The sequence below is a fragment of the Pongo abelii genome, chromosome X (assembly GCF_028885655.2).
Source record: "Pongo abelii isolate AG06213 chromosome X, NHGRI_mPonAbe1-v2.0_pri, whole genome shotgun sequence".
Taxonomy (NCBI): Eukaryota; Metazoa; Chordata; class Mammalia; order Primates; family Hominidae; genus Pongo; species Pongo abelii.
In genome coordinates, this window is record NC_072008.2 from 106,836,266 (window position 1) to 106,854,057 (window position 17,792).

The window sequence follows — 17,792 nt, forward strand, 5'->3', positions numbered from 1 at the left end:
GCTTCTTTCACTTAATGTCTTCAAGGTTCATCCATTTGTACCGTGTATCGGAACTTCATTCCTTTTTATGGGTGAATAATATTCTACTTCATATATATGCAGTCAGCCCTCTGTGTCTGAGGGTTCTGCATCCATGGATTCATCCAATTATTGATTGAAAATATTAAAAGATACATATAACAATAAAAAATAATACAAATAAAAAATACAGTGTAATAACTATTTACATGGCATTTACATTATGTTAAGTATTATAACTAATCCAGTGATGATTTAAAGCAAGCTTGTCCAACCCACAGCCCAGGATTGCTCTGAATGAAGCCCAACGCAAATTCATAAGCTTTCTTAAAACATTATGAGATTTTTGGGGGGATTTTTTTTTTTTTAAGCTCATCAGCTATCATTAGTGTTAGTGTATTTTATGTGTGGCTCAAGACAATTCTTCCAATGTGGTCCAGATAACAAAAGACTGGGCACCCCCTGATTAAAGTATACAGGAGGATGTGCATAGATTATATGCAAGTACTACACAATTTTATGTAAGGAACTTGAGAATCCGCAGAGTTTGATATGGTGGCGGGGAAGGGAAGTCCTGGAACCAATCCCCTGCTAATAACAAGGGATGACTATATCTCATTTTGTTTATCCATTCATCTGATGTTGGACATTTGAGTTGTTCTCACCTTTTGGCTATTGTGAATGGTGCTGTGTTGAGTATTGGTATATAAATATCTGTTCAGGTTCCTGCTTTTTCAGTTCCTTTGAGTATATACCTAGGAAAAAAATTACTGTATCATATGGCAATTCTATGTTTAGCTTTTTGAGGAATCGCCAAACTCTTTTTCCACAGTGGCTGTACCATTTTTCATTCCTGCCAGCAATCTATAACAGGGTTCAAATTTCATCACATCCTCACCAATACTGGCTATTTTATCTGACTTGATTATAGCCATGCTAGTAGGTGTGAAGTGGTCTTTCATTGTGGTTTTGATTTGCATTTCCCTGATAACTAATGATATTGAGCATCTTTTCATGTGCTTATTGGCCATTTGTATTGTCTGTTAGGATCCTTTGCCCACTTTTAAATTGGGTTGTTCATTATCTTATAGGGTTGTAAGAGTTCTTTCTGTATTCTAGATACAAGTCCCTAGATACAAGATATATGATTTACCTGGGAGTTACAACTAAGTCAGAGCCACTTTAAGTTATTCTCTTTAGGTTTTCCAGGCCATCCCACTAGCATAAATTCAAACTGCAGACATATATATATATATATATATATATATATATTTTTTTTTTTTTTTGACAGAGTTTTTTGCTCTTGTTGCCCAGGCTGGAGTGCGATGGCACAATCTTGGCTCACCGCAACCTCTGCTTCCTGGGTTTAAGCGATTCTCCTGCCTCAGCCTCCCGAGTAGCTGGGATTACAGGCATGCACCACCATGCCTGGCTAATTTTGTATTTTTAGTAGAGACGGGGTTTCTCCATGTTGGTCAGGCTGGTCTCAAACTCTTGACCTCAGGTAATCTGCCTGCTCTCCCAAAGTGTTAGGATTACAGGCATGAGCCACCACGCCTGGCCAAACTGCAGACATTTTTTGAGCTGGCTTGTGGTTACAAATTCTTGGGAAAGGTTTTATTTTCCTTTGACCCATTTCCAAGGTCAAGACAAGCAAGTTTACTTGCTGTCCTGTTCAACACAGTGGAGTTTTAATTTCTCAACCATACACTTAGTGTGTAGCTCTTGGGGATTCCAGTTTTTTATTATAATAGATCCTCTGCATAATCTACACATTGGGTGGGTCCTAAGCTTTATCCCCTGCCTAACCTACCCCTGCCTCCCTTTGTAGCTATTAAAGTCATAAGTTCAAAGTTTCTAAGGTTTGGCAAAAAATCTTGGTGAGAAAGCTTATTCAGTATTTAGTGTTTCTACTTTCACTTTGTTTTTGGGAACTGCAGATTTTTGTTTTCATGCCAGCTCTGAAACATGCTTCAACAGCTGGATATGATGTCAAAAACATTGCTGAGCTGGCAGGAAACCAGTCAGGGTCATTCAGAGTATCTAATACACAATATTTCTATAGATGGTTATCAGGTCATTGGAATTGAGGTCAGTAAACTATAAGACCACGGTGATTTGTTGATATGGACATTAAAGTCATCTGGCATGATATTGGGATTAGAGTTAGAGCTGAAAACTGAGTGAGATGCCCAAATCCTAATGGAATTTTGGGGAAGGTACTAGGTTAGTAGTGAGCTGACAGGGTATAGGTAAGGTAGAGGTAGTAAAGTTGGGTGAACTAAGTCTCAGAGGAGGTCTTTTTCTATACAAGGGTGAAAGAGTGGTAACCTTGGAAGTGTCGATAGAAAGTAAGGATGCAGGATGCTCATCCCTGCTGCATGTCCTGTGGTGCACAGATGTGGTTGAATGACAAGTGGTACGTCATCGTCTCTCTCTTACCTTTGACATCTCTCTTAACCTCATATTGTTTCTGTTCATAAACAGACCAAATTGCAATACAAATGAATTCTGTGTTTAAACATACTTTGTAAAGAATAGGAAATAAGAAGATATGCTTTCTCCTTTCTTCTAATAGCTCAATAGACTGAATTCTTCCCGTCAGGGACTGAGCCTTTTATAACCCAAGTACTTATTAAAGTACTTGCCATTGAAATGGCAAAAACTGCAATTACTTTTGCACCAACCTAAATATTTGCCAGAAAGGCAATCGTAAAATGATTAAAATATATGAGTTTTTCCTTTCTAGATGTGATTAAAGGAGAATGTCAGATTTCCTATAATGCTGGAGTCTAGGGCAAGTGATTGTGTAACACTCATTTCATATTCAACATGATAGTGTTGCTAATAGTTCATATCCTTAAGCATATGAGGTAACACATTTTTTATACTGAAAATTGCTATTCTCTGTGTAGTATATGGCAGATGTGGTCATAACATGTATTCTTTCTTTTAAAAAAAGATTCCGGCCAGGTGTGGTGGCTCACACCTGTAATCCCAGCACTTTGGGAGGCCAAGGCGGGCAGATCACCTGAGGTCGGGAGTTTGAGACCACCCTGAACAACATGGAGAAACCCTGTCTCTACTAAAAATACAAAATTAGCCGGGCGTGGTGGTGCATGCCTGTAATCTCAGCTACTTGGGAGGCTGAGGTAGGAGAATCGCTTGAACCCAGGAGGCGGAGGTTGCAGTGAGCCGAGATCATGCCATTGTGCTCTAGCCTGGGCAACAAGAGTGAAACTCCGTCTCAAAAAAAAAAAAAAAAAATTCCATATCTAAATTCATGCTTCTTAAAAGTATGTTTAGATTCTTTCTCAAACCATTTCTAAGTACAGAAGAGGCAGTATGGAATATGCTGTAGTTTAGACTGTAAAGTTTAGAGTCATGACTACAAAAATACAAATTTGTTTAAAGAAAGTCTTTGCTCTTGTTGCTTTCTCTAGTACTATTAAATACTTTATTTTTTCACTTTCCTATTATTTAGAGAAGGTGTTGGCAAACTTTTTCTTAAAGGGATAGGTAGTAAATATTCTGAGCATGAAGGCCATATTGTCTCTGTCACAACTATTCAACTCTGCTGGTGTGGTGTGCAAGCAGCTGTAGACAATAAATAAATGAATGATGTGGCTGTGTCCCAATAAAACTTTATTTACAAAAACAGGTAGACCATAGTTTCCTGACCCCTGATCTAGAGTAAGACCTCAACAGATGGACACTGAAAATGAAATGGTAGAAGGGAATCAGTCATACAATAATTTAATTAGCAAATTGAGTGCATACTATTTGCCAAACTGAAGACTAAGCTGTTAACTAAATTCTTGTATATATACTGACTGGAATATGAAGCATCATTGAAAATGATAATTTTGAAGACTAAACAACATGGGAAAATGGTTTTAAATAGGAAATCAGGATAAAAGTTTCAAGTTTATGTCTTAATAAGTATGGGCCAGGTGCAGTGGCTCATGCCTGTAATCCTAGTACTTTAGGAGGCTGAGTCAGGAGGATCACTTGAGGCCAGGAGTTAGAGACCAGCCTGGGCAACATAGTGAGACCTTGTCTCCACCAATTAACAATACACATACGTAAAAATATTGAAAGGAATAACAAAAATTCATGCATTCCTTTCAATATTTGTATGAATTTAGTAACTAAATATATACATGCAAATATTGAAAGAAATACATTAATTTTTGTTAGGAGGATGATAGGTAATTCTGTTTTTCAAATTCTCTGCAATATCTTTACATTCCAAAAATAACTAAAAAATGACCTAATGAAATGCTGATTAAAACTATTGTTTTTTTTATCACTATACAGTAGGAAAAAGAGACTTTTTGTAAAACTATTGTTCAGTGAAGTCCTGAAGGTTTTTTACTTAATCAGCGTAAGATTGACATTTGAGGAAAATGTGTTGCCCCTCTGTTCAAGACATATTATCATTTCTCTTATTTTTTTTTTTATGTTTTAACAGTGCCCTTATGTTTGCCATTTGTTATATTTACTTACCAAAAAAGAGAATGGTGAGTATTTTCATTACAGTTGTATTATACTTTGTGGAATTAGCATTTGTATTGGCCTTTATAAAGTTAAAATAACTATTAGCATTAGTTATATGACAGAAATCATTTTGTGGAAATTGCTTTTTAGTACTTTAAGAGCATCTGCTTAATGGCTTAATTGAACAGGGTATTTATTTTCTTGATATGTTACAAGAAGAAACTGTATGAATTGCATGGTGGTTAAATATAACCAATTTCTTTTTATTCTGAATCCAAATGCATAGTACCTGTTTCCTTTATGTTTTCTAGTCAAACCATTTCGTGTGAGAAAACTGCTTGATCTTCAGGCCAAAATAGTGAGTACCAAAAAGACCTAAGACCTGCCAATGTACTATGTGCCAGGTACTGAGCCAGGCATTGGGAATACAAAATCAAATAACTCTTGATCTTTTTTTTTTTTTTTTTTTTGAGACGGGGTCTCACTCTGTTGCCCAGACTGGAGTGCAGTGGCATGATCTCGGCTCACTGCAACCTCCGCCTCCCAGGTTCAAGCGATTCTCCTGCCTTACCCTCCCGAGTAGCTGGGATTATAGGCACCCGTCACCACACCCGGCTAACTTTTGTGTTTTTTGGTAGAGACAGGGTTTCAGCATGTTGGCCAGGCTGGTCTGGAACTCCTGGCCTCGGTGATCCACCCGCCTCGGCCTCCCAAGATTCTGGGATTACAGGCGTAAGCCACCATGCCTGGCCTATAACTCATTATCTTTAAGGAACTTATTTTTGGGGGAGCTCAGTGAACAAAATAAAAAATCAGAATCAGACTTGGGGTCAAGGAGGAGTGGTGATGCTTGAGAGTATTATTTTATTTTTATTTTTATTTTTATTTTATAGATGGAGTTTCACTCTTTTTGCCCAGGCTGGAGTGCAGTGGAGTATAATCTCAGCTCACTGCAACCTCCGCCTCCTGGGTTCAAGCAATTCTCCTGCCTAAGCCTCCTGAGTAGCTGGGATTACAGGCGCCCGCCACCATGCCCGGCTAATTTTTTGTATTTTTAGTAGAGACGGGGTTTCATGTTGGCCAGGCTGGTCTCGAACTCTTGACCTCAGGTGATCTGCCTGCCTCAGCCTCCCAAAGTGCGGGGATGACAGGCGTGAACCACTGCACCCGGCCTGCTTGAGAGAATTTTTAAGGGATGAATAGGATTTAAGTAGGCAAAGAAGGGAGAGAAGGGCATTCCTCCCAGAGGGAACAGCATGAGCAAAGACATGGAGATGTCAAACAGCAAACATTGTTTAGGGAGCTGGGTTGGTATGGCTGGAACAGTAAGTGTTAGGGAGTGGTCATAAATGAATTTATATTTTGTATGGATGTGATCTAGGAAAGCTTTTTTTTTTTTTTTTTTGAGATGGAGTTTCACTCTGTTGCCTAGACTGGAGCACAGTGGTGCGATCTCAGCTCACTGCAACCTCTGTCTTCTGGGTTCAAGCGATTCTCCTGCCTCAGCCTCCCGAGTAGCTGGGACTACAGGCGCACACCACCACGCCAGGCTAATTTTTATATTTTTAGTAGAGATGGTGGTTTCATCATATTGGCCAGGCTGGTCTCGAACTCCTGACCTCAGGTTATCCATCTGCCTTGGCCTCCCAAAGTGCTGGGATTACAGGTGTGAGCCACTGAGTCTGGCCTAGGAAAGCATTTTAAGACATTATCTTCTGGATGCTTAAACTTCAGTATATTCTCTGACTGTTATCTCTGGTCCTTACAGCTCTCTGCATTGTTATTTCCACTTTACCTGCCAGGTAACAGAAGTCTGTGAAGCTTTGGATATGAAACAATAGGAAGTAATAGTGGTCATGCCTAACTGGAGCTTTCATGGCCTACCTATAGGCATTTATTGAATGAAAGACACAAACACAGAACACATTTGTGCTTCTCCAATGTGAGGTCTCCTCTTAGTGCAGTTCAATGATTATTCTTTTTTTGTAGCCTTCTGTTTTAGTTCCATGGGTACGATTATTTTTTCTTAGTTCTCTGAAGATATTAATGGTAATATTTTTGTCCAATTTGAATTTTATTTCACATTAATAGAAATTATGAAAAAAATGTACCTTTTCCCATGCTACAGCAAAACATTTCAGTGGAATAAGACAATTCTTACCATAATAAAAGATCTTAGTACCCAGGTGCAGTGGCTCACACCTGTAATCCCAGCACTTTGGGAGGCTGAGGCGGGCAGATCACGAGGTCAGGAGTTCGAGACCATCTTGGTCAACATGGTGAAACCCCGTCTCTACTAAAAATACAAAAAATAGCTGGGCGTGATGGTGGGCACCTGTAATCCCAGCTACTTGGGAGGCTGAGGCAGGAGAATTGTTTGAAACCGGGAGGCGGAGGTTGCAGGGAGCTGAGATCACGCCCGCCTGGGCGACAGGGCAAGACTCTGTCTCCAAAAAAACAAACAAACAAACAAAAGATCTTGCTGATTTGTTTTGTATTAGCTGAAACACAGTGTATGTTCAAGTTAAAAATGATTTATGAGATGATTGTCTAAAAATTTATAACGGAGACACTAAATGTCTGGCTTCATTACTACCACTCTATACAGTACATCACTAAATTATTCCATTGTCAATAAGTACCCATTTATAAAGATGCATACATAACATTGTTTTGATTAGCTGAATTTTGATGAATATGGGTAAGTCCAACAATATCAAACAAAGAAGGCATAGCCATGTTCATATGTAACCTAACATGCATGATAGTAACAGGCATAGTCAACATATGTGAGAAATACATTGGATGTGTGAATTTCTGATACCTGCAAAGGCATATATCCCGTCTATCCCCATCCATGCCCCATAGCTCCCAATCTATGAAGGAAACAAAACCACAAAAATTGTATTTCTGGTGGCAGGCATGAATAGTAGGAAGTGGGGCATTTTCCTACATACACTAGGCCCTGTCCAGAGCAATCTTTAGAACAAGAAGGGGGAATTAGGTCTCATTCTAAGGGTTGGTTCTCCCTCTACCGGGCATGATCCTGTGTGTATGCACTTTGGGCTGTGATTTTTTTCTGTTTCAGGCTTTGTCTCTGTTTCCTTATAGTTTCTGTTTTTAGATTGTTTGGTCTTTCATGGTACTTTTTAAATTTAAATTTTATTTTAATTTTTTTTAAGAGACGGGGGTCTCACTTTGTCACCCAGGCTGGAGTGCAGTGGCATGATCATGGTTCACTGCCACCATGAATTCCTGGGCTCAAGTGATCCTCCTTCCTCAGCCTCTGGAGTAGCTAGGACTACAGGCATGCACCACCAGGCCTGGCTGATTTTTAAATTTTTTGTAGAGACAGGGTCTCTCTATGTCACCCATGCTGGTCTCAAACTCTTGGGCTCAAGCAATCCTCCCGCCTTGGCCTCCCAAAGTGCTGGGATTACAGGTGTGAGCCACTGCTCACCAATGCTTGGTAAAGCTTGTTTGTTCATATTTAAAAGTAAAACAGTAACATGATGATTGGAAATGTGTGTATGAGCAGGACTTGTTCATTGTAGGATCTTGGTGTTTTGTTGAGGATCCTCCCAGATGACTATGTTAATATTCTCAAAACAGAATTCTCCTGTTTCCTGTCTTATGGTGTTGCACTGTTGTACATAGAGAATCGTGTGTGTGTGTGTGTGTGTGTGTGTGTGTGTATTTATAATATTATAGGGAATTGGCTCATTTGATTATGGTAGCTGGTAAGTCCAAAATCTACAGGATGGGCCAGCAGGCTGGAGACCCAGGAGAGCCGATGTTCCAGTTTGAGTTAAGTGGCAGTCTACTATAGAACCAGGAAGAACTGCTGTTGCAAATAAAGTCTGAAGGCAGTCTGTTGGACATTTTCTTCTTCTGGGACCTCTTCTATTCAGGTGTCAACTGATTGGATGAGACCTATCCACATTGCGGAGGGCAGTCAATTTGCTTTACACAAAGTCTCCTGATTTAAATGTTAATCATATCTAAAAAACCCTCACAGAAACACCCAAAATAATGTTTCTCCAAATATCTGGGCAGCCTGTGGACCAGCCAAATCAACACTTAAAATTAACCATCTGATATGGTTTGGCTGTGTCTCCACCCAAATCTCATCTTGAATTATAATTCCCATAATCCCCACATGTCGTGGGAGGGACCCAATGGAAGGTAATTGAATCATGGGGGCGGTTTCTCCCATGCCATTCTTGTGATAGTGAGTAAGTTCTCATGAGATCTGATGGTTTTATAAGGGGCTTCCCCTTCGCCCGGCTCTAATTCTTTTCCTTCCTGCCATCGTGTGATGAAGGATGTGTTTGCTTCCCCTTCCGCCATGTTTGTAAGTTTCCTGAGGCCACCCTAGCCACGTGGAACTGTGAGTCAGTTAAACCTCTTTCCTTTATAAATGACCCAGTCTTGGGCAGTTCTTCATAGCGGTGTTAGAGTGGGCTAATACATCATCACAGGGTGTAAACCTGGCTACTGGCACTCTGAGACCTGAGCACTAGAAAGGGGTGAGAAATGGTCTTGGTATCCTCCCTTGGCTGTGCCTGGTATCCGAGTCCAGCTTCATTTTCAGAGTAAAGCCCTAATGTTTTGCCAGTATAGTGAAGGAATTTGGGGTTCTAACTGCTTCTTATGTAGCCTTTCATGCAATACTCCTGTTTTCTGTCCCTCTTGCATCCCCACTTTTTAGAGATATCTGGTCCCTCAACTCTTGATCCTTTCTGGGAGTTGTCAAGCATGAATCTGATTTTTTTGAGGCTTTTTCTGTTGATACCTTAGATTTCATTTTATCTATTCTGCTAACTTGGTTACTATTTGACCATCTTCATTCTAGGTTCCAAAATCTTATTTAGATTTTTCATATGCTGTTGTCTCCTCTCTTGTTCTCTTTGAACTTGTGCTTTGCTTTATCCTTTTTCATTCTTCTTTTATTTATTTATTGGAGATGGAGTCTCACTCTGTCACCTAGGCTGGAGTGCAGTGATGCGATCTCAGCTCACTGCTACCTCTGCCTCCCAGGTTCAAGCCATTCTCCTGCCTCAGCTTCCTGAGTAGCTGGGACTACAGGTGTGCACCGTCACAGCCGGCCTAATTTTTGTATTTTTAGTAGAGATGGGATTTCACCATGTTGGCCAGGCTGGTCTCAAACTTCTGACCTCAAGTGATACACCCACTTCGGCCTTCCAAAGTGCTGGGATTACAGGCATGAGCTACCGTGCCCAGCCACCTTTTTCATTCTTTTACTGTCTTTTAAATGGGGCTTTGGGAGAACCCAGAATTAATCATATGTTCAATATGCCATTTTTAACTGGAAATCTCCCCCTTCCCTTTTTTAGTATTAACTTTTTAACAAAAAAGATAGTTTTAATTAACTAGACTATAAGTTCTAAAGGCCTTAGCACAACTAAGTATTCTCTAAAAAGCATTCTAGCTCAAAACAAACGCTCTGATACTCATTAATAATGGGTGTACAGAGGCTAGGAGATATTTTCAACATAGATAAACTGGGTCATTTTGGTTTTGTTTTAATAAGTTTAATTTCAAGAAGCTGTTATAAAATGAAAATATTGTATTTCTAAGCCTCATTTGCTGCCTTACTTTGTACAGTATTCGATTCAATAAAATTTTAGTATAATAAAACAATTTGGTTACTTCCTTAGAATTCATTTTAGTGGTATGTTTTCTCTGGATAGCCAGATGTATAAAACAGGTATCTAGCAGTAATCACGTCTTTCGTTGTGAAATTAGTGCTTTTGTTAAGACTTGTTTCAGTTATATCAAAGCTGCTTGATTATGGCATACCAATTGTAATTTCCTAGATAATTTTCCAAGAATTATAATAATCAGGTATTAGCTTCTCTTTTGGTCCTATCTCCTTGAGGTCTAAATCAAGGGTGAGTAAACTTTGAGTCCTGAGTATGCTACCAGTGAGAATAAGCTATGCTATGCTAGTAAGTATGACTGGTCAGCCTAAGGTATAGGAAGAGAAGAGAAAAATACAAGGAAGAAGTAAAGTTGGAAAAGATCGTAAGAGAGAAGATCACAGTTTGGAGAGGGTTGTTTTATGGTGGTTGACTTAAATGTCTGGTTACTCATTCCTTGATTTTTAATAGCATCTTCCTATAGCTATATCTCAGCGAAATTATGGTCTGAATATACTTTTTTCCTTCTTATTGGTATTTGTTTCCTCAGTTTCTTAATAGCCACAGAATTGAAAATGGAAAACTTATTTTATTTCAGGGAATGCAGCCTCATCTCCAGGCTTTGTTGTCACTGTATAAGTTCTTTGCTCCTGCTCTGATTTCAGTATCTTTGCCTGTAAGGAAGAAGGTAAGGGATTAAGGAGAGAGAAATCATATTGAGATTGAAATATGTTATTTTTGGTAAAGTTAACTTACAGATTTCAACTAAAATGTTTACAGCCTACTGTTTTACTATCTAGTATTGTGGTACTGTTTTGGGAAAGTTTTGTTTTAGGAATTGGTACTTCGTGTTGATCCCATTTGGTATATTTAATAGATTACTAATCAGAAAAAAAATACTTTAAGTGCATTTGTATGGGTGTAAAGGATTTCATAATATATTTTCAATTAATGAGGCATTTTAGACTTTATGTTGCTTCAGTTTATGGGTACCTACTCTCTTGTACTTTTTATCCAAATTTATAGATATATTTTAAGAATTCAGAGAATCTATGGAAGACGGCTCTGCTTGCCGTGAAGCAAAGAAACCGGGGACCTTCTCCAGAACCTCTGAAGTTGATGTTAGGTCCAGCTAATGTTCGTCCTCTAAAAAGAGTAAGTATCTAAAGCTCAAACAACTTGCATGGCTTTCTTTTATTAAATCCAAATAATAACCATTCAGATCTTAGAGGAGATTATAGATATTTAAGTATATGTCAGTTACCCAGGATTCTGTGTAAGCCATATTCAGATTCCTTTAATTGAAACACCTTAACAACTGCTTTTATATTTATGGTTTGTAGTCTGTTTAGTCCATTGATAGATTGTTTTATTATCTTTCTTCAGAAGTGGAATTCTCTCTCAGTTATACCAGTGCTCAATTCCAGTAGCTACACTAAAGAATGTGGAAAAAAAGAGATGAGTCTTTCTGATTGTCTGAATAGAAGTGGATCATTTCCACTTGAACAACTTCAAAGCTTCCCCCAACTTTTACAGAACATCCATTGCTTAGAGGTATGTGACTGGACCGTGTGCTTCTTTGCATTTTCTATTTGAATTTCATGACCTTTGTTTTTTTTGTTTGTTTGTTTGTTTGTTTTGTTAGATAGGGTCTTATCTGTCACCCAGGCAGTGGCGTGGTCATGGCTTACTGCTGCCTTGAACTCCTGGGCTTATGTGATCCTCCCACCTCAACCTTCTAAGTAGCTGGGACTATAGATGTGCATCACCATGCCTGGCTAATTTTTAAAACAATTTATATCAGGCTGGGCGCGGTGGCTCATGCCGGTAATCCCAGGACTTTGGGAGGCCGAGGTGGGCGGATCACTTGAGGTCAGGAGTTCAAGACCAGCCTGGCCAAAATGGTGAAACCCCATCTCTATTAAAAAATACAAAAATTGGGCTGGGTGCGGTGGCTCACACCTGTAATCCCAGCACTATGGGATGCTGAGGCGGGCAGATCACCTGAGGTTGGGAGTTCGAGACCAGCCTGACCAACATGGAGAAACCCCACCTCTACTAAAAATCTAAATTTAGCTGGGCGTGGTGGTGCATGCCTGTAATCCCAGCCATTCGGGAGGCTGAGCAGGAGAATCGCTTGAACCCGGGAGGCAGAGTTTGCAGTGAGCCTAGATCGCGCCATTGCACTCCAGCCTGGGCAACAAGAGCGAAACTCCGTTTCAAAAAAAAAAAAAAAAAAATTCACCAGGCTTGGTGGTGCATGCCTGTGGTTCCAGCTACTCAGGAGGCTGAGGCACGAGAATCGCTTGAACCTGGGAGGCAGAGGTTGCAGTGAGCTGAGATGGAGCAACTGCTCTCCAGCCTGGGTGACAGAGCGAGACTCCATCTCAAAACAAAACAAAACAAAATTATTCTAAAAATATATTGCTCAGTCTGGCCTCAAACTCCTGGGCTCAAGTGATCCTCCTGCCTCGGCTTCCCAAAGTGTTGGGATTATAGGCGTGAGCCACCATGCCCAGCCTATTTTTGTTATATATTTTCTATATGACGATTCCCTTATCCACTTTTCAGATACTTAACTGTTGATCGGTTGTTCTGTCATTGCAGCTGCCTTCTCAGATGGGCTCAGTGCTAAACAACTCTCTGCTGCTTCACTATATTAACTGTGTCAGAGATGAGCCAGTCTTGCTGAGGTTTTATTACTGGTTGAGTCAAACATTACAAGAAGGTAAGAATTGAGTGAGGATGGACCAAGATAGTTAACAAATGGGTTTCTTTTATAAGAGTGCCAAATTCTAGAGAACAGGAGCCTTCATATGCTGTAATTATGTCTGTGGTAATCTTATATTTAGAGCATGAATGTTTCTGTTGTAATTTTAAGGCAGTAAGAAGGTAGAGGGATTTTGTTAAGGAAACACTGCTGGATGGCCACCAAAACTCACTGGGTGGCTCCACTTTGATGACTATCACAATCCAAGGATTCTTCATCTTTGTATGTTCAGAAACTTGCTGTTAGGGCCCCAGAATCATCCTGTTAATGGTAACGAAACTCAGAAGAGACAAATGTACAAGCCAGAATGTCAGCTTATTATAAAATTAATTATTTCTGGTAAGCAAAATGCTCATATCTGCCAACTAGAATATCCCCTCTGCTATCAGCATATATGGGAGCCAAATTTGTCATTAGAAGATTTCTTAATTATAGAATTAAATGAAAGGGCAGTGAGAAGTCTTTCATCCAAGCCGTAGTAAAGCCTGAGCATTTCATTCCTCCAATGGTGGGGGGCGGTGGGGAGGGGCGGGTATATTTCTCTAGAGATAATATTTCTTTTGACCAAATTTGAGTCTTTCTTTACTGGATACTGGATAAGCAACTCCTGATTCTTCTGGTGGTTAAAGTTGCTTTTAGTTGGTTCCAGGCCAATTCTCCTTCTTCTTCTCTGAATCTTTTAAACAGAATATGATACAGTTTATTAGATTTCCACGTGCTAAATTTGTATCACTCTTACATTATACCCAGCATACTCTAATTGAAGTTTAGGGTATTCTAAAACTTTCAATTCATATGTTTATACTTTCTTGGATTGCTATGTGATATAAAGCTTATCATATTCATTATATGTGAATTCTCTCCATTTCTATAAGCTTTTCCCTATATTTACACTATAAGCTTTTCCCTATATTACCAAGTTGTTGAGGAATATCTCACTATCATCTCCATGTGTCTGTTCCAGTCTACATCATGAGTTAGCTAGGATGTATGAGACTTATGGCTTTTTTACTTTGTCACTTGTCACTTTAGTGATAATTATGTTTTGTGCACTTTTTTGTTGTGGTACAACTAGATGCTTATATTTACTGTTTCTGCTCTAGAATGTATTTGGTACAAGGTGAATAATTATGAACATGGAAAAGAATTTCCCAACTTCCTGGATACTATCATCAGGGCAGAGTGCTTCTTACAAGTAAGATTTCACTTGCTTCTTCCACTCTCCACCACTCTTTACTAAAATTTATTTAGATATCCATTGAAAACCTTTTCTTGCCCGGCTGCGGTGGCTCACACCTGTAATCTCAGCACTTTGGAGGCCAAGGCGGGTGGATCACTTGAGCCCAGGAGTTCAAGACCAGCTTGGGCAACACAGCAAAACCCCATCTCTACAAAGAATACAAAAATTAGCCTGGCACGGTGGCATGCATCTGTAGTCCCAGCTACTCAGGAGGATGAGGTAGGAGGATCACTTGAGCTCAGGAGGTCAAGGCTGCAGTGAGCCGTAATTGTGCCACTGCACTGCAGCCTGGGTTACAGAGTGAGATCCTGTCTCAAAAACAACAACAACAAAAAACCCTTTTTTTTAGTACCTGACATCTTTTGTAAATAATATTTGTTCAGTTTGAAGCTCATTATAGATAAAGCTGAGTTGGACTTTTATCTTTGCACTGTTAGATTTGAAGAAAGAATATGTTATATTATGCAAATAAAACGGAAAAACCTGTAATTTAAGAGAACAAACTGAAGATGTAATTAAATGTATTCAGTTAATTGAATTATCCAGTAATGTAAATTTCATAGGGTCACTACTTATATTCTTATAATCAACAAACATTTTTTGAGCATCAAATATGTTCCAGCAAATGGACTATTTGGTTTGGGTAACCCTGAGTTTTATTTTAAGCTGCAGCTTAGGTATCGGCACCATCAAGAAGCCTTCACTTATTGCCCAGTGTGGGTTAGCTCCTTGTTCTATGTGCTCCCATGGCTCCCTGTGCTTACCTCTATCGTGACATTTTTAGCATCCATTTTTCCACACATTATGAGCTCCCAGCAGGCAGAAACCACGTCTAACTTTTCTTCATGTGTAGATGTTCAGCTTGATTGATAAATGTTTGTGGAATAATTCTTTGTTTTTTTTTTTGAGACAAGGTCTTGCTCTGTTGCCCAGGCTGGAGTGTACTGGCACAATCATGGCTTACTGCAGCCTTCACCTCCTGGGCTCAATTGATCCTCCCTGCTCAGTCTAGTTAGTAGCTAGGACTACAGGTGTGCACCACCGCTCCTGGCTATTTTTTGTTTGTTTGTTTTTTGTATTTTTTTGTAAAAACGGGGATTTACCACGTTGCCCGGGCTGTTCTCAAACTCCTGGGCTTAAGCATTCCTTCTGCCTTGGCTTCCCAAAGTGCTGAGATTATAGGTGTGAGCCATCACACCCAGCCCAAGTTTTAGGGATTTGGTGTGAAACCATTTAATTGGAAGCTGGGTGCAGAGATGGTAGTGAGGATAGCAATTGAGGTTGACGTTTATGTTTCCTACTTGGGAAGATGGATGACATTCACTGAGAAAAGAAATATAGGAGGAGCAGGCTTGGAAGGAAAGATGTTTCACTTAAGAGATGCCTAATGGGATATCAAAGCAGTCATATCCAGTATGCAGTAAAATAATGAGTCTAGATCTCAGGAATGATATTTGGGCTAGAGACACAGATTTAGGACCCCTCATGTTAAAAGTGATTTTAGCTATGATATGGATGAGATTGTCCAGAAAATTCATGTCATGGAAAGAAGGTCTTAGGATAGAGTCCTGGTGCATGTCACTGTGAAAAGCTTAGGTGACAACGGAAAAAAGGGAAGTCCCAGATCCTCACTCTGGTGGAAATATAAGCAACCTAGACATTTGAGCCTCTAAAGATGGAGCTGCTCAGAGTTGGGAGTTGGTCTATGGCCTCTAATGAAATTCTAGCCCTATTACATAATATTGTATACATTTTATTGACTGTTCAAATTACTGCATGTACCCCAAGATAATAAATCTTATCTTTTAAAAAATATTCTGTAACTTTTAACTTTCTTTCCAATTGATGAAGTTTTATGGTATTTGAGAACTATATTGATAAAGATGGTAATGTATGCAAATACTAATCATCTCATCCTTTTTCTGAGGAAGTCTGGCACCTAACCTAAGGCTTTTATTATATTCATGACAAAAAATTAGTCTAAGAGTGAAGCAACTATAGCACAAAATAAACTGGTTGTTTAGAGCATAATTTTATGACTGAAGAGTTCCATATAAGGATTTACTATTCACTTGTGTTACAGGAGGGGTTTTATTCCTGTGAAGCATTCCTGTATAAGAGCCTTCCTCTCTGGGATGGCCTTTGTTGTCGGTCACAGTTCCTTCAGCTTGTGAGCTGGATTCCTTTTAGTAGCTTCTCTGGTATGTATCATGAAAATGTGGAGTCATTTGATTCAATGTACTGTGATTGAAAGGATTTTGAATAATCTTTTTTTTTTGATTCCTAGAGGTGAAACCACTACTTTTTGACCGTCTAGCACAGCTCTTCTTTACATCAACCATTTATTTCAAGGTAACAAAAAATTGCCTTGCTTAGATTCAATAGGATGTATTATTCTATTGCTAGTGGTACACAATTCCAAACTGACATTACAGCAATGGTTTTATAACAGGATTTTCTTGGACCTGGGCTTTGAGGTACAGCATCACTCAACTCAAAGTTAATGCATAGAATGTTCCTTTTTTAAGGCTGTGTTGCATACAGTTTTCCTGACCTGTTTCCACTTGTAGCAAATGACATAGTGAACGAACAAGTGGCAGATGCATATTAATAAAAACAAACAAACTGAGAAATACTTAGTTTGATTGTTGTGGTTTATATTTTTGTAGATACATTTATTCATTTCACAAATATTTTTTGAGCACCTACTATATACCCTTCTTGACACTGGGAATATAGTAGTGACCAAAGCAAACAAAACTCCCCGTGACATTCATATTTTATATTTATAGTAACAGTCGTTTTCTGCTAGTAAAATTGTTCCAACCTTATATATAATATGTTACTATTTTGGGGTGGTCTCCAAGAAGACCATTATGGCTTCCAGAAGTTCTACCTGAATGATTTTGAGAGCCACTTTCTTATAGAATGGTTATTCCTATTCTAAAAGAGGGGCAATTAAGTAATGTTTCTTTTATAACTTTTTTTTTTTTTTAACCATAAATCACTTACTATTGGCCACATTGACAGGAAACATGTTGTCCTGGTTAGCGTTTGTCATAATTGAATGGCACTTGATTAATTACCTATCATATTAACTTGGATTTGAGGTCTATTTATGCTAATTGTAACTTTTACGTCCTGACCAATATCATCATTCACATGACATCCACACCAATTCTCCCAGCTAATAAATTTTCAGAGACTTCAGTTTGAATTTTTTTTTTTTTTTTCAATTCTCTCTCAATCTTCTAATTGGGTTATTCTTTGTTTCTTCTCTTATTCTTCCACGCTAAAGAGCTGGTTAAACATTAGGCTGGACCACAGGAAATTGCCATTTTTTGTACGTCAAAGGTGGTTAATGATTGGCAGTTTGCCGTGGTTCAACCTAATATGCATATACACATTCAGACATGTATATTTGAGAGTGAGAGGGGTGGGGAGAGGAAGGAAGGAAGGAAGGGAACAGACAGCAAGCTAAAAACAGAACTCAGGGGAATGCACAGTATTTAATTCTCAGGCCAAGAAGGAGGACAGTCTGAAGGAATCTTAAGAAATTGCCAGAAGTATAAAAATAACCAGGAGAATAATAGTTCCAAGG

The 17,792-nt window shown here is 39.1% G+C and overlaps 1 protein-coding gene across 16 annotated transcripts in view; it reads left to right on the forward strand.

The window, feature by feature from the left end:
* CENPI (centromere protein I) overlaps positions 1-17,792 on the forward strand; it is a 68,908-nt gene that overhangs the window by 20,407 nt on the left and 30,709 nt on the right. For 12 of the 16 annotated variants that reach the window (XM_009235049.3, XM_009235050.3, XM_054544844.2 and 9 more), the window contains 9 exons: positions 4,493-4,541; positions 4,830-4,876; positions 10,780-10,869; positions 11,208-11,336; positions 11,568-11,735; positions 12,789-12,909; positions 14,055-14,146; positions 16,275-16,392; positions 16,479-16,543. In XM_009235049.3, coding sequence (XP_009233324.1) covers positions 4,493-4,541; positions 4,830-4,876; positions 10,780-10,869; positions 11,208-11,336; positions 11,568-11,735; positions 12,789-12,909; positions 14,055-14,146; positions 16,275-16,392; positions 16,479-16,543 — 879 coding nt within the window. The remainder of the gene's footprint in view (positions 1-4,492; positions 4,542-4,829; positions 4,877-10,779; positions 10,870-11,207; positions 11,337-11,567; positions 11,736-12,788; positions 12,910-14,054; positions 14,147-16,274; positions 16,393-16,478; positions 16,544-17,792) is intronic. The other 4 variants (XM_054544842.2, XM_063721049.1, XM_063721048.1 and 1 more) reach the window with 1 other exon arrangement.